At 40.1% G+C, this 15,536-nt stretch overlaps 1 protein-coding gene and 1 long non-coding RNA gene across 3 annotated transcripts in view; one reads left to right on the top strand and one right to left on the bottom strand.

Annotated features, from left to right (window-relative positions):
• Positions 1-6: 6 nt before the first annotated feature.
• Positions 7-8,902, top strand: LOC104969719 (uncharacterized). Of its 2 annotated transcripts, XR_001495345.3 has the most exons (4): positions 7-139; positions 406-1,047; positions 6,019-6,182; positions 7,050-8,902. It is a non-coding gene; the product is annotated as an uncharacterized lncRNA (long non-coding RNA). The 2 variants fall into 2 exon arrangements; XR_001495344.3 differs by having other exon boundaries at positions 7-1,047.
• A 1,453-nt stretch (positions 8,903-10,355) lies between these two features.
• The window catches only part of FUT11 (fucosyltransferase 11), a 6,782-nt gene continuing 1,601 nt past the window's right edge, over positions 10,356-15,536 (bottom strand). Inside the window, exon 3 of the mRNA XM_002698914.6 lies at positions 10,356-14,144. Coding sequence (XP_002698960.1) covers positions 13,997-14,144 — 148 coding nt within the window. The 3' untranslated portion in view covers positions 10,356-13,996. The remainder of the gene's footprint in view (positions 14,145-15,536) is intronic.

Here is a 15,536-nt window from a genome sequence, read left to right as displayed (position 1 = left end):
CCCTGCGTGACCCCTACGAGCCGGATAAGGTTCGGCTGCAACCCACTCACCTCCTGCCCCGGGATGCTCTTCTTTCTTTTCTTGGCGGGGTCGCCTTGATTCCGGTTTCGGACCCTGGCTGGTGTAGACACTTGTGCAGGTTAGGAGGAGAATCTTTGGGGCTGTTTTGTGGGTCCACGCTGACTTTTGTGAGCTCTGGGCCCTGAAGTGTTGGGCAGTACTGGGCCAGGAACACCCAGGAAAGAGCCCAAGTTTCGGGTGGTAAAGTCTGCATTAGAGAGTGATTGACATAGGCAAGGACAGAGAGGATGGGAGCGGATCAAAATGTGAGACTTTAAGGTGCTAACTTGGGAATGATTTAATTTTAATAAACCTTAAAGAACTGTTGGTTTTGATTACCTTTAGAGCCACTTCGAAGCCGTGAAGAAAAATAGATTCATTTATTTGAACAGCTGCTGCGGCTTAAAGAATCGTTTTTGTAGGAGACAGGCCTACTAAAAGGCCTGACAAAAGAATTAAACAATCTTGCTGAGAGGACATGACTCAGTATGTGATTCCTGAAGGAATCCAAGAAGGAACAGAAAACATCTTGAAAGCAGGATGGACACCTGGGGTTGGAAAGCCATCAACAGACTGTTCCTATCCTTGGTGCCTGGGAGGCACATAAAGATTACCTGGGTCTCTGTCCTTGAGGCAGAAAAACAGGGATACAAAAATATTAAATGTTAACTGCACAGGATTATCATTGAAGGCCACCTGACCTGCTATGCTCATGTAAACACGTACAAGGAAGTCTCAAAAAGTATAATAAAGCAGACTTGAAATCAGTTTGGGCGCCTTCACCTCGTGGGGGTGTTGGTTCCCTTTCTTGAGTGTTTCTCATTCTTTTGCCACGGTGGCGCTTTGGGGAACCCGTGCTGTCGAGCTGGACTAGACAAGTGGCGCCCCAACAGGGACCTGAAAGGGAAACCAGCTTTCGGAGCTTCTCCTTAGGAGGCAAGGAACGCAGGGAATTCCGACCGAAGAGGTGGACGTGGAAAGTACCTGGTGAGTACACCCCATGGATAATTCAATCAGAGTAACAATGGGGCATGAGTTGCCATTTCCTTTTCCAGAAAATCTTCCCGACCTAGGGATCGAACCCTGATCTCCCGCATTGTGGGCAGACGCTTTACCGTCTGAGCCACAAGGGAAGCCCTAAGCATATATGCAAGTCTTTTTTTTTTTTTTTTAGAGAACTCCATGATTTAATCAGCGATAAATACATAAGTACATAATTCGAAAATCCAAACCTCCGACCTATATGCAAGTCTTAAAAGACTTTGTTGAAAAGCTTGGGAGTGCAAGTTTCTCATTCTGCTTTAAAAGACTTACTTTCTGCTATTGAAAAACATTGCTATTGACTTGATCCAGATAGAGGGACTTTAAGGTATAAAGAATAGCAAGAAGTTATGCGTTGCCTATGCAGAGCTTATCATAGTGGGGTATCATAGTGGGGAACGTAGTCCTTTGCCTGGTCACTGGGAAATCTTATTAGCACTGCGCTAGGACCTTTACATTCAGAAGCCTCTGATTCTGAAAATTCTGTAGAGACAACACATGAACAATCAGAGAATGAATCTCGTTTATATGAGAATAGTGATTCTGAAGGGGGAAAAGCACCTCTGTGCCCCAAATGAAAAGAGCGAAAGAAAATAAAATCATGTGGGAATAATGATCATTTTCCCATGGTTAATGTGGCTCATCCTTCAGCACCCTTAACAGAGCCACCCCCTTTAGATCTGCAGACTCCGTGGGATGACGGCATTTTGAACCTCATCTGACAGTGCCCAACCATATTTCTCCCTTTCAAAGGGGAATTAGACAGGCACAACTACAAGGGGATGAAGATGCCCTAGCCCTCCCTGTGGTGGTCACTCAGGTTTCCCCTGGTCCACAGTATCCACAAGGTGCTATTACTTATGATTATCACCCTCTGCCTTTTAAGACAGTCAAAGAGATAAAACAAGCGTGTACACAATATGGTACTAACTCTCCATATACTGTGGGTTTAATTCAAGGACTTTCACAAGCTGAAAGGCTGATCCCTTTTGACTGAGATACGGTTGCAAGAACTTGTTTTTCATCCTCTGAATTTTTACAATTTAAAACCTGGTGGAAAGATGAAACAAATCAACAAGCTCATAAAAATGCTGCTTCAAATCCACCTATTAACATTTCCTTGGAGCAGCTGATGGGGTCAGGAGGATATTTTGGAATACAGGCTCAATTACAATTTGACGATCAGGTCCTCTCCCAAGTACGATTTGTATGTTTAAGAGCTTGGGAAAAACTTAATCCTCCTGGACATACTACTCCATCATTTACACAAGTTAGACAGTCTAATGGAGACACTTATGTTGACTTTATAGCCAGACTTCGAAAAAATTTAATGAGCTCGGTATCTCACCCTAATCTAAGGGACATGCTTTTACAGCTGTTGGCTTATGACAATGCTAACTCTGAATGCCAAAAGGCTCTCCAACCTTTAAAAGCTCAGGAAAGCAACTTGGAAGATTATATAAAGGCGTGTCATGATACTGGATCAGAACCCTATAAGATGCAGTTACTGGCACAGGCCCTTTCAAAAGGAAAAAAGGACAATAAAATTAAATGTCATGGATGCAGAAAACTGGGACAAATGAAAAAAGATTGTAAAATAAATAATAATGATCGAAAAGGGGAAGCTAAAGCCCCTGGATTATGTTCTAAATTTCAAAAAGGAAATCACTGGGCTAATCAACGCCATTCCAAATTTCATAAAGACGGGACTCCTCTGTTGGGAAACACCTTTCTGGGCCGAGCTAGGGGCTCCCAAAACAATCCGTGTTCATGGAATGCAGTCCCATTCACATATCCCACTCAAATATTAGAAAACAATCAATCTATGATTTACTCCCAACAACCTCGGGCAATGGCAACCCACTCCAGTGCTCTTGCCTGGAGAATCCCATGGATGGAGGAGCCTGGTAGGCTACAGTCCATGGGGTCGCTAAGAGTCAGACATGACTGAGCGACTTCACTTTCACTTTTCACTTTCATGCATTAGAGAAGGAAATGGCAACCCACTCCAGTATTCTTGCCTGGAGAATCCCAGGGACAGAGGAGCCTGTTGGACAGCCGTCTATGGGGTCGCACAGACACGATTGACGTGACTTAGCAGTAGCAGTAGCAGTAACCTCGGGCAGCGCAGCAATAGATATTCCTGCCCTAGATAATCAATTATTGATGCCATCTATGAGAGTATGTAAAATTCCTATAGGAATATGGGGTCCTCTTCCAAAAAATACTGTTGGACTTATGATTGGTAGAAGTAATCTAACTATAAAGGGCATTCAAGTACAAATTGGAATCATTGAAGACTTTGAAAGGGAAATTCATGTTATGATGAGTGCTAATATTCCATATCAAATAAATAAGGGAGACTGAATTACACAACTCCCTTCTGTTGCCTTACATAAAGATTAATCCCCTAGAAAAAGAGAAGGAGGATTTGGAAGTACGGGAAAACAAGTATATTGGCAGACCTATGTTACTGATGAGAGACCAAAACTAGATACAGAAATAATGGGAAAGAGATTTTCTGGGCTCATGGATACAGGAGCTGATGTTTCAATAATAGCTATAAAACATTGACCTCATTCCTGGCCATTAAATCAGTTCCTACTGTTATAACAGGAATAGGGACTATGAATATCTGTCAAAGCTCTCAAACAATGCTCTGTAAAGGCCCAGAACAACAAACTGCCACTTTGCAACCTCTGGTTGCAGATATTCCAATCAATTTTGGGGGACGAGATTTATTAATGCAATGGGGAGCATATGTAACCATACCCACTATATCCCCACAAGCTAAACAAATTATGGCCAATATGGTGTATAACCCTTTCCAAAATCCAAATTTATCCTAGGGGCCACTGCTTCAAAAAAGACTGCATTAAAACTGACTTGGCTTTCAGAAAAACCCATATAGATGGAGCAGTAGCCCTTAACCAGAGAAAAATTGGAAGCATTATATGAGCTAATACTAGAACATAAAGAACAAGGACATATAATTGAATCTACTAGCCCCTGGAACTCCCTAGTTTTTGTTGTAAAAAAGAAATCAGGTAAATGGAGAATATTAACAGACCTAAGAAAAATTAATGCTGTAATGGAACCCATGGGAGCCTTACGGTCAGGTATTCTCTTACCATCTATGATTCCTAAAAAATGACATCTTACAATAATATACTTAAAAGATTGTTTTTTTGCTGTTTCTTTAGATCTTTCTGATGCTCCTAAGTTTGCTTTTACTGTCCTAGCATTAATACCAGTCAGAGATATCAATGGACTGTCTTACTTCAAGGATGATGAATAGTCCTGCTGCTGCTAAGTCACTTCAGTCGTGTCCGACTCTGTGTGATCCCATAGACGGCAGCCCACCAGGCTCCCCCATCCCTGGGATTCTCCAGGCAAAAACACTGGAGTGGGTTGCCATTTCCTTCTCCAATGAAAGGACCTTAATGAAAGTCCTACTTTATGTCACATTTTTATTAATCAGCCCTTATCTATCATTAGACAAAAATATCCCCAGGCTTATGTTATACATTATATGGATGATATTTTATTGGCTTATCCAGATAATCAGTTATTGCACCATATATTTTTAGACACTCAAAATATATTGAAAGAATTCGGCTTAATAATTGCCCCGGATAAAATATAGAAAATAATTATTTGGGATACATTCTTAATCATCATACAGTATCCTCTCAAAAGATACAAATTAGAACTGATCACCTTAATACTCTGAACGACTTGCAAAAATTATTAGGAGATACTAATTGGTTATGACCTACACTGCTGCTGCTGCTGCTGCTGCTAAGTAGCTTCAGTCGTGTCCGACTCTGTGCGACCCCATAGACGGCAGCCCACCAGGCTCCGCCGTCCCTGGGATTCTCCAGGCAAAAACACTGGAGTGGGTTGCCATTTCCTTCTCCAATGCATGAAAGTGAAAAGTGAAAGTGAAGTCGCTCAGTCATGTCCGACTCTTCGTGACCCCATGGACTGCAGCCTACCAGGCTTCTCTGTCCATGGGATTTTCTAGGCAAGAGTACTGGAGTGGGGTGCTATCGCCTTCTCCGATGACCTACACTGGTTATCCTTAATTATGCTTTGACAAATTTATTTAATACTCTAAAAGGAGATACAGATCTCAGCAGTCCATGAACACTTAGAGCTGAAGCCAATCGAGAATTACAAGAAATGAATCAAGGCATGCAACAAAAACAGTTATCTCGAATTGATATTCAGCAACCTTTAACTGCTTTAATTATGCCTACACCTCATTCTCCTACAGGAATAATACGGAAAAATGAATTTATAATTACAACAGGTATTTTTACCCCATAAACAAACAAAATTATTGACTGCCTATGTAGACCTTATTAGTAAATTGATTTTTAAATCGAGGACTCGTATTCAACAAATTTCAGGATATGATCCCAAATATATAATAGTTCCTTTAGCTAAAGGTCAGATAGAATGACTTTTTGCACAAAACATGGAATGGCAGATAGCATTATCTGATTTTATTGGTACAACTGATGTCACTCTGGGATTTCTTTGGAAGGAATGATGCTAAAGCTGAAACTCCAGTACTTTGGCCACCTGATGCAAAGAGTTGACTCTTGGAAAAGACTCTGATGCTGGGAGGGATTGGGGGCAGGAGGAGAAGGGGACGACAGAGGATGAGATGGCTGGATGGCATCACTGACTCAATGGACGTGAGTGTGAGTGAACTCCGGGAGTTGGTGATGGACAGGGAGGCCTGGTGTGCTGCAATTCATGGGGTCGAAAAGAGTCGGACACGACTGAGCAACTGATCTGATCTGATCTGATCCATCTTCTAAATTAATTTTCTTAAAAAACATGTTTTTAAATTGCCTAGAATAACTAAAACAAAACCTATTGAGTGTGCTCCTATCTTTTTTACAGATGCAAATAAAGAATGTAAGGATGGATATTATGGTCCAACCACCAAAATTTGGCAATCATCATATTCATCAATACAACAAGCTGAAGTAGATGCCATAATTACTGTCCTGTCAGACATTGTAATACCCATTAATATCATCTCAGATTCTCAATATGCTGTTAAGGTAAGTTTCCAGATAGAAACTATTCATATTCCTGTCTCGGACCTTCCCATTCATCAGTTATTTTTGAAATTACAAGATATAGTTAGGGATCAACAATTTCCATTTCATATTACTCATACCCGCTCTCATTCTCAATTACCAGAACCTTTATCAGAAGGTAATGACCAGATTGATGTTAAATTAACTACATTCCTTACTCCCACTTAGTTTCATGCTTTAACTTACATTAACGTCAGAGGATTACAATATTGATTTCAGTTATCCCGACAACAAGCTAAAAATATTGTTTCTCAGTGCCCTACCTGTCAGACTTCCACAATAGTGCCCATAAATCAGTGCCCGTAAATCCTTGTGGATTATATCCTAATGACTTACTGCAAACTGATGTTACTCATATGCCGTGTTTTGGTAATTTAGGTTTAATACATGTTTCCATTGACACATATTCTGGAATGATTTTTGCTTCAGTTCATAATGGAGAGTCAACTGTTCAATGTATCCCTCACTTACGACAAGCTCTTGCCTATATGGGCCTACCAAAAACTATAAAAACTGACAATGGGCCTTCTTATAAAAATCATATCTTTCAAAAATTTTTAGCTGACTGGTCTATTAAACATATTACAGGTATTCCTTATAATCCTCAAGGACAAGCCATCATCAAACATGCCCACCGAACTTTAAAACTTATACTACAGAAACAAAAAGGGGGAGGACAGTATGGCTTGGGACCTGTTTCCCCTAAGGATAAAATAGTTCTAGCTCTTTTTACTCTAAATTTTTTGGACATAAGAGGGCTATATGAGAAACCAGCAGCTGAGGTTCACTGGAACTTTTCACAACAGACTAAAGATACTTCCCTTAAAGTTTCTCCCTTACAGGAGGTTTGGCAAAAAATATTGTGGAAAGAGGACAGGGAATGGAAGCTGGATATCATGCTTAAACAAGGAAGAGGGTATGCTCTTACCTTAATAGAGGAAAATGAACACCGATGGATCCTGAGGAGGAGAATCTGGTATTGGAAAGAAAAAAACATGATTTGATATAGACCCACCCTCCAGACTTCTGACGCATGCCATGCCGCACCTTACGTTAGAACTTGGGCCTGCCAAGACCAAGCGAACGTGAACTGCCACAATACCCACTTGGGGGCAGAAAAGTTATCACAGGAAGCTGAGAGCCTAGTTCATCATCATGGCCTTTCAAAAACATCTGCCAATCTACTACTGGCTATGGTAACCCTTATCACAATGTCAGTAAGTGTTCAGGCTGATTCCAGTCATCATTATTGGGCATATATTCTCAATCCTCCTTTATTAAGACCCATTACATAGGAAGATTCAGTATTCCCATATTTGTCAATGATTCAGCCTGGCTTCCTGGTCCTTATGATCCAAGCCTTCCTTTAAAAGAGGAAGAAGAAGGACAATCTCTAAAAAATTATACAGTAAGAACAGACAGCACATCCATTTGTATAGGATTTGGAGAATTCTGTTTAAAGACGGGATTCTGGGGATGGCTTTCTATTGTAGAAAAGCCTGGAGAGAATAAGAACACTTTTTTCTTATTAACAGCACTTACTTTTAAAGAAAGAGAAAATTCCACCATACATTATCGTCCTCCTAATCTCCCAGGCTATGCTTTTAAGAATAGGACATGGTATGGATGGAGGACTGGATCCAGTGGAAAAATGGTAGAGGGTCTGAAGGTCATCTGTTACTAAATACTCCTGAGGGACAGATTATAGATTAGGGCCCTAGAGGAACCCCTAAGATTAAAGGAACAAGTATTTCTAGTCCATGGATATATCATAATAACACACTTGGTACATATGGAAATGCATCTTTGATATGGCATGGAGAGGGATTTGCTCCCCCCATTCCTCAACTTATCCATCACCCAGTACATAATGAGATTTGGAAGATACCTATGGCTTTAAAAACCCTTAAGGCTTGGAATGGCCATTATACTGAATATATCTTAAACGATCCTAAGGCAACTTTTAATTTTACTAAAAATTCTACTCATACTATTCAGGCCTGTGTAAGATTACCTTTTGTGCTTATGTTAGGGCCAGCGATATGTAACATCTCTACTGGTCTCATAAATTGTATAAATCATTCTTTTTATACTTGTTTAAACAATACCATTCCTTTCAATGAATCTTGGCAAAGTATTTATGTTTTAAAAACTTGGACAGGTATTTGGATACCAGTGGATTTACAAAGAGGCTGGCAAGAAAGCCCTACTCTTTATGCCATAGAAGAAATTATAAAAGCAACTTTAAAAAGAACAAAAAGATTTATTGGTATGTTAAATAGCAGCTATTCTGGGAATTATAGCAATAACCACCACTACAGCAGTGTAGCATTGCATCAATCTGTTCAAACTTCATTTTGTACAAGATTGGCATAAGGATGCAGACGTTCTTTGGTCCACTCAACAAAAAATAGATGAAAAATTGGCTTCACAAGTGGCTGGCTTACAACATACTGTTATTTATTAGGAGATCAATTGGTAAGTCTACAAAAACAATTAAGACTAGAGAGTGACTTGAATTACACATCATTCTGTGTGACTGCACATAAATATGTATAATCAATTGACTTTTAACTGGGATAAAGTTAAACGACATTTACTAAATCAAGGAAATATTACATAAGATATACAAGAGTTACAATGTGACATTCTAGACATGTTTAATAAAAAACTTGATGTGATTACTGGCTCTTTGCTTAATGCTATAGCTGATGGACTGTCTTCCTTAAATCCTCTCAAACAAATCAAATCCTATGGTTATGGACTTATAATTAGTTGCAATGTTTTATTCTGTTTTGTCTCTGTATAGTCTGGAGAAGAACATGAAAGCAGCAGCAGAAACAGTTAGCCTTCTTGACTATATTCAGTTATCTACAGAAACAAAAAGGGGGAGATGTAGGAGACAGGCCTACTAAAAGGCCTGACAAAAGAATTAAACAATCTTGCTGAGAGGACATGACTCAGTATGTGACTCGTGAAGGAATCCAGGAAGGAACAGCAAACATCTTGAAAGCAGGATGGACACCTGGGATGGAAAGCCAGCAGCAGACTGTTCCTGTCCTTGGTGCCTGGGCGGCACACAGAGACTACCTGGGTCTCTGTCCTTGAGGCAGAAAAACAGGGATACAAAAATATTAAATGTTAACTGCACAGGATTATCATTGAAGGCCACCTGGCCTGCTATGCTCACATAAACACATACAAGCAAGTCTCAAAAAGTATAATAAATCAGACTTGAGATCAGCTTGGACGCCTTCACCTCGTGGGGGTGTTCATCCCGATCCCCGCTGTAACTTTGAGTGTTTCTCACTCTTCTGCCACGCCGGCGGTTTGGGGAACCTGTGCTGTCGAGCTGGACACGACAGTTTTCTCATTTGTAGTGATCTCATTGGATAGGGTGAGGTTTAAGCACTTTCTCACATTCATTGTTTTATTTAATCTTCTCGCCAATCCTGCTAAGATACTTTGCAGTATCATCTCTATTTATACACTTGGCCCTTGGATTGTAATGCCTAGCTTTAACTAGACTTGGTTCTAAGTGACCTCTTCTACCCCCTGCCCCTCTGAAGTGACTTAGCTGTTTACAAAACTCAGTCCAAAGATGTACCACTGATGCTCAAGGCATTTACACATGATCTCCAAGAAATGTTTCTGGTAATGAAAGGATAACTTGGACAGTCTTATAGTTCATAAGATGATTACTTTGGAGGAGCAGTTTTTATTTGGTTATGTAAATTGAGTGTGCGCTAATCACTTGTCAGATATTTAGAATCGTCCCATTTATCTCCGCATGACTGGCTCTTTTTGTTCTGTTGAGTCTCACTTGATGTCAAAGAGGAGTTCCCTGACTTCCATGCTAAACCACCATCAACATGTTTTATTTTCTTCATAGTATCTATCATACTCTGGATTATCTTATTCATTTATTGTTTGTTTACGGCTTTAACCCCAACACCCACTTAAAATGTACACATAATGAGAGAAGGGACCTTGTCAATCTTGCTCAGTGCCATATCCCAAGGCCTAGAGTAATGCCAATACATATTTGTTAAATGAACAAATGTTTGAAATATTTTTGCAAGTCTCCAACTTTACCATGTTCACCCCAGAAATAAAATCAAGCAGAAGACACTGTTTAAAAAGAAGCCATTTATTAATACAAAATTAAACCTGAGATAATAGAAAATAGCAACTCTTGGGAATTATAAAGGCATCAGCCCCATGCTCCACCCCCACTCCAGCAACACAAATAAAGTTGATTCCTATTGGACACTTCTACCACTAATAACTTCAAGCCTGCTGCGGTATACAGAGCAGGCTGGGCCCCAAACCACAGAAAATTCACATTGCTGAGAAAGTGAAGCCTTTAGTTGGAGAGCCATGTGGCTACTTCTGGTTCTGCTTTCCCTTGTGGAAAGGTAGCACCTGGCTTACCCTGCTCTTTTGTGAATACTTTTGTGGTAAGAGGAATAAAGAAAGTCTCCGAAGCACTGACCACAAACCAGGGATGAGTCTCCACAATCATTCATAAACAACTGGCCTACTTTGTACATAAAAGTGCTAAGGTAATGCCAGTTGAACTGGTGTAATTAAACTGGAGAAGAAAGAATGATTCTACACCTTGCATAACCATTGCCTACCCATTTTATTGCACATAATGAAATTTGAGTCCTAACCTTAGTTTGCACTTGGTAATACTGTATTTTGTATACAATATAAACCGGTGTCTGCATTTAAATAGTTTGCACGCTTAGAAGTCTAAGTCCTGAATTTGGCTTTTGTAAGAGTCCGTACTATATCAAATTTTAACATTAAGTATTTCAAAGGTCTGTCTTGTTCTTTTCTGCAAAAGTCTAAACAGAAAACTTTCTATACTGTTACGAAGGGCCCTTTTTTTTCTTGGCTGCTCCTTGGGGCATGTGGGAACTTAGTTCGGGACCAGGGAATTAAGGATCAAACTTACCCCGCTGCATTGGAAGGCAGAGTCTTAAACACTGGACTGCTAAGGAAGTCCTGAAGGGCATTTTTTATTAAATAAAATGAAAATAGGGAGTTCCCTGGTGGTCCAGTGGTTGGGACTCTGCTCTTTCACTGCCACGGGCCCAGATTCAGTCCCAGGTCAGGGAACTGAGGTCCCACAAGCTGTATGACACAAAAAAAGAAAAAAAGAATCACCCTGGCAGTGAAATCCAGCCTAAATTATAACTTTGGTTGGCTACATCTTCAAAGGTCACAATAAGTGTGGGGCCCTAGTGGAAGCATCATATATGTATATATGAGAGTGGAAATCCAACTGCGACCCCATGAACTATACACAGTCCATGGAATTCTCTAGGCCAGAATACTGGAGTGGGTAACCTTTCCCTTCTCCAGGGGATTTTCCCAACCCAGGGATCAAACCCAGGTCTCCCACATTGCAGGCAGATCCTTTACCAGCTGAGCCTCAAGGGAAGCCCAATATATATATGAACACCCCACATATATAAATGTTTATTGTGAGATCTGTTGCAACATTTCCATTTTGTGGGATATTATATAGTTTCATGTCAGCCAAAAATTATAAAGTCTCTGATCTTTACCCCATTCAAAGCAAGTGCCATTATGTTTTAAAATAAACACTTGATGTTAGCTTTGATGTAAATAGCTAGATTTTTTTAATTTAAAAACAAACTGGTATATCACACATAGAACAGCTTAGCAGGCTGTTCAAAATATTAAAAACAAAACCTTACAGAAACCCAAGGTCCTATTATACAGTCTATACTGAAGTCATAAGCATCATCTTCCTCTTCAGTCTTTACAACCACATATATGTCTGTAAATAATGTGTGTATATACACATGCATACACACTAAACCAGATATATTGATAAGCTATGGGAGTTCTCTAGTGATAATTCATTAATACATTACAACCAGTGTAGTTCTAAGATCCAAGGTGTTCTTGTTCCACTGCCCCAGAAAAAGCAGATGATCTCCCTCTCCATTAAGCTGTATGTTTAAACCACAGTAGTAGAAGTGTTTGGCTACCTCCCCAAATCTAACAGCTTTTTATTTAGCCAGCCACTCATGACGGCTTAAATGGTCTTGCTTCATCTCTCATTTCCTTGGGTTTAGGGCCTTAGATGGACTTCATCAAAATGTGGCCTCAGTAAGTGCTATAAAGTTATGTACTGTAACAGTAATAGAATGGATGAAGTTGGAATGTTTATCCCACTTAAAAGTGCCACAGAATATGAGATAATATGAGATAATTACTAGAGCTATATTGCTGGGCTGATTCTTCCTCCATAATTTTCATGAGTTTTTGGGGGAAATGGACTTTTGTAGCATATAAAGATAATAAAATAGAAGAATTCATTAGGCAGACAGAAAAAGACCAAAGACCTATAACAATTTGTGCTTTGATTCACATTGACCTATTTTAACCTTTTGAAATGATGATAACTTTTTCTGCTATCATTTGCAGCCTGAGTCTCCATCTCTAAAATAGAGCAGGATGATTCCTTAAGTTGACGTGATATTTATTAGCCTCTGAATTTTGATATTCATGAGGTGAGAAGGAATTTCAGATATGAAATTCCTTCTAGATATGAAGCAAATCAGCACTAAGAAAAGGTGTCCAATCTCTAGCCAGTTTAATGCAGGTGGGAATAAGTGTGGGAATGGTGGTAAGGCTACTCCATCTCCAACAGAAATTGTGGAAAACCAGGCAAGAAAAGCCACTCAAAAAAGCTGACATGAAAGGCAAAGTAAGTGATATAAAAAAATTACAACTCCAGAGAGCCAGAATACAACCCACCAGGAGTTTTGCTTCACCACCAACATAAATAGTTTATAAAGCAAGAGATAGGAATAGAAATTAGGAAAAGGTATTGAATAATAGTGGTTTATGAGGTGGATGAAACTGGAGCCGATTATACAGAGTGAAGTAAGCCAGAAAGAAAAACACCAGTACAGTATACTAACGCATATATATGGAATTTAGAAAGATGGTAATGATAACCCTGTATGCGAGACAGCAAGAGACACAGACCTATAGAACAGTCTCTTGGACTCTGTGGGAGAGGGAGAGGGTGGGATGATTTGGGAGAATGGCATTGAAACATGTATAATATCATATAAGAAACGAATTGCCAGTCCAGGTTCGATGCAGGATACAGGATGCCCGGGGCTGGTGCACTGGGATGACCCAGAGGGATGGTACGGGGAGGGAGGTGGGAGGGGGGTTCAGGATTGGGGACACGTGTACACCCGTGGCGGATTCATGTTGATGTATGGTAAAACCAATGCAATATTGTAAAGTAATTAGCCTCCAATTAAATAAATTTAAATTTTAAAAAAATAATGAGCAGTTTAAAGAATACAGGAGAGGTTTTCATACTCTAAACCTGGCCCGTCTTACCTCATTCACAGCCAAGAACTAACATGTCCCAAATCATGACTGAGAGGCTGAAAGAGCTAGAAAAAGAAGGAGTTCTTTAAAAATTCTGTTGATCAGCACCTTGAATCAAATGGGGTGTTTCAGGCTTCTGGTTCCCATTGAATCAAAAACTGGATGCCTCCATCTCTCGTGAGAAGAGGCTCTATTACCATAGGCTGAGACCCTGGCTACACATGATTAGAATAAAATATCAGTGGATATAACTTACTCCTTGGATTCATGGTAAGACAGTGTTCATTAAGGACTTGTGCATTGGATATCCTTCATGTCCCATGGTTGTATAAGGACTTCCATCTCCTTAGCTGTGTCAAGTTAAATACTTGTATGAGCAATTAGAGATTTTGGTTCCTTTTCATGAAGATCTCTGTTAGGTAATCCCAAAATTTCCCCTGAAGTGTCTCATTGTTGTGGATCATGGCAGTGAGAGCTTCCCCCTGGTCCAGACCTTGCCAATAATCTTGCAGCCACATCTCCTTCCAGCTGAAACATCAAAATGAGAGTTGGATTATGGAGCCTCAGTACAACTAGGAATCCTACCTTTCTCCCAATGGCCAAAGAAATCTTCAGCAGATACACTGATTTCTGGTTAGGACCAAGGATCTGCTTTGAGGGAAGGAAATGTGAAGTAAATCCAGTACTAATCTAAGTGACAGGCAGTGAGCCAAAAACACAAATTCATTATCCAAGCCCCCCTACACACATACACATATCCCAGTGAGTTAAATTTCCTGACTTGCCTGCTCTTGGTCTCCAAATGTGGAGGGAATTAAGAGGTAGGCAGAGCAGGGGCCAAACTATGGAAACAGTAATCTTCCTAAGAAAAGCAAGTGAGTGTATTTAGATGGTTACTTTTTATGTTACACCTGTTTCAGTAATCAAGAAGTGCAAGAGTATCCAGTGTCTAGTATCCAGTATTTAGATGGTTACTTTTTATGTTACACCTGTTTCAGTAATCAAGAAGTGCGAAAGTATCCAGTGTGTAGATGAGCCATAACGTGAATGTTTCTCTTTTTTTAATGTTACACTTTTCTTCTGATAAATCATAATATGTTCTGCACAAACTAGATACAAATTACCTGATGTAAATTACTGGATACAAATCCACTCCACTCCCAGGACCAAACTGTGCCAGCCCTCTGCCGCCATCCACTGTCCACGGTGATCTCTGCAGGTCATTCTAGCAGTCTCTCTCAAACATTATCTCACCGCTCCCCTAACAGCTGTGGTTTGCTGCAAATGGCTTCAACGTTTTTATAACCCATCTCCTATGCTGACCTTGTTTCCAATGCCACCACCTTCTGCTGCCTACTTCAGTAGCCTCCTCACTTCCCTTCTAATCCACATTGGCCACAATCATTAATCATCTTTTGAAAGCATCCCTTCTATTCTGTCTAGGACAAACATAATTTATCATCCAAATCAGGGTAATTTTAAGAGTCAAAGGAGATGCTGTTAATAGTTAGACCAAGTTAACAGGCATAAACCCTGATTACTGCAGGCAAACCTCCCTGGAAACACTAATGTATTTCTCATCCACAGCCCCACCATGTTGAAGATGCTCAATAAACAGCTGAGTTGATTTTCAGGACAGTCCAGCTCCAGGGCCTGGTATTCAGAATATGTATAACCTGGCCCAACTTTGTCCCTCATCACTTCCCTAAACAGGCCCTCTGCTCTAGTTGAAGCTTTTTTTGAATCACTACTACAAACACCGTTTATAAAAGCTGATTTTCGTATGTTGTTGCCCTCAATTACCTCTCACATTTTCTACTGCTCTTTCGCAATTTGTCTTCTCTTAGATTCTTGATACCTTAAAGGCACAGTGACCTCATGTCATAATTTCCTTATACAACATCGCCTCAGCACCCAGGG

This window comes from Bos taurus, chromosome 28 (assembly GCF_002263795.3).
Source record: "Bos taurus isolate L1 Dominette 01449 registration number 42190680 breed Hereford chromosome 28, ARS-UCD2.0, whole genome shotgun sequence".
Taxonomy (NCBI): Eukaryota; Metazoa; Chordata; class Mammalia; order Artiodactyla; family Bovidae; genus Bos; species Bos taurus.
This window is presented reverse-complemented; position numbering and strand designations above follow the sequence as displayed.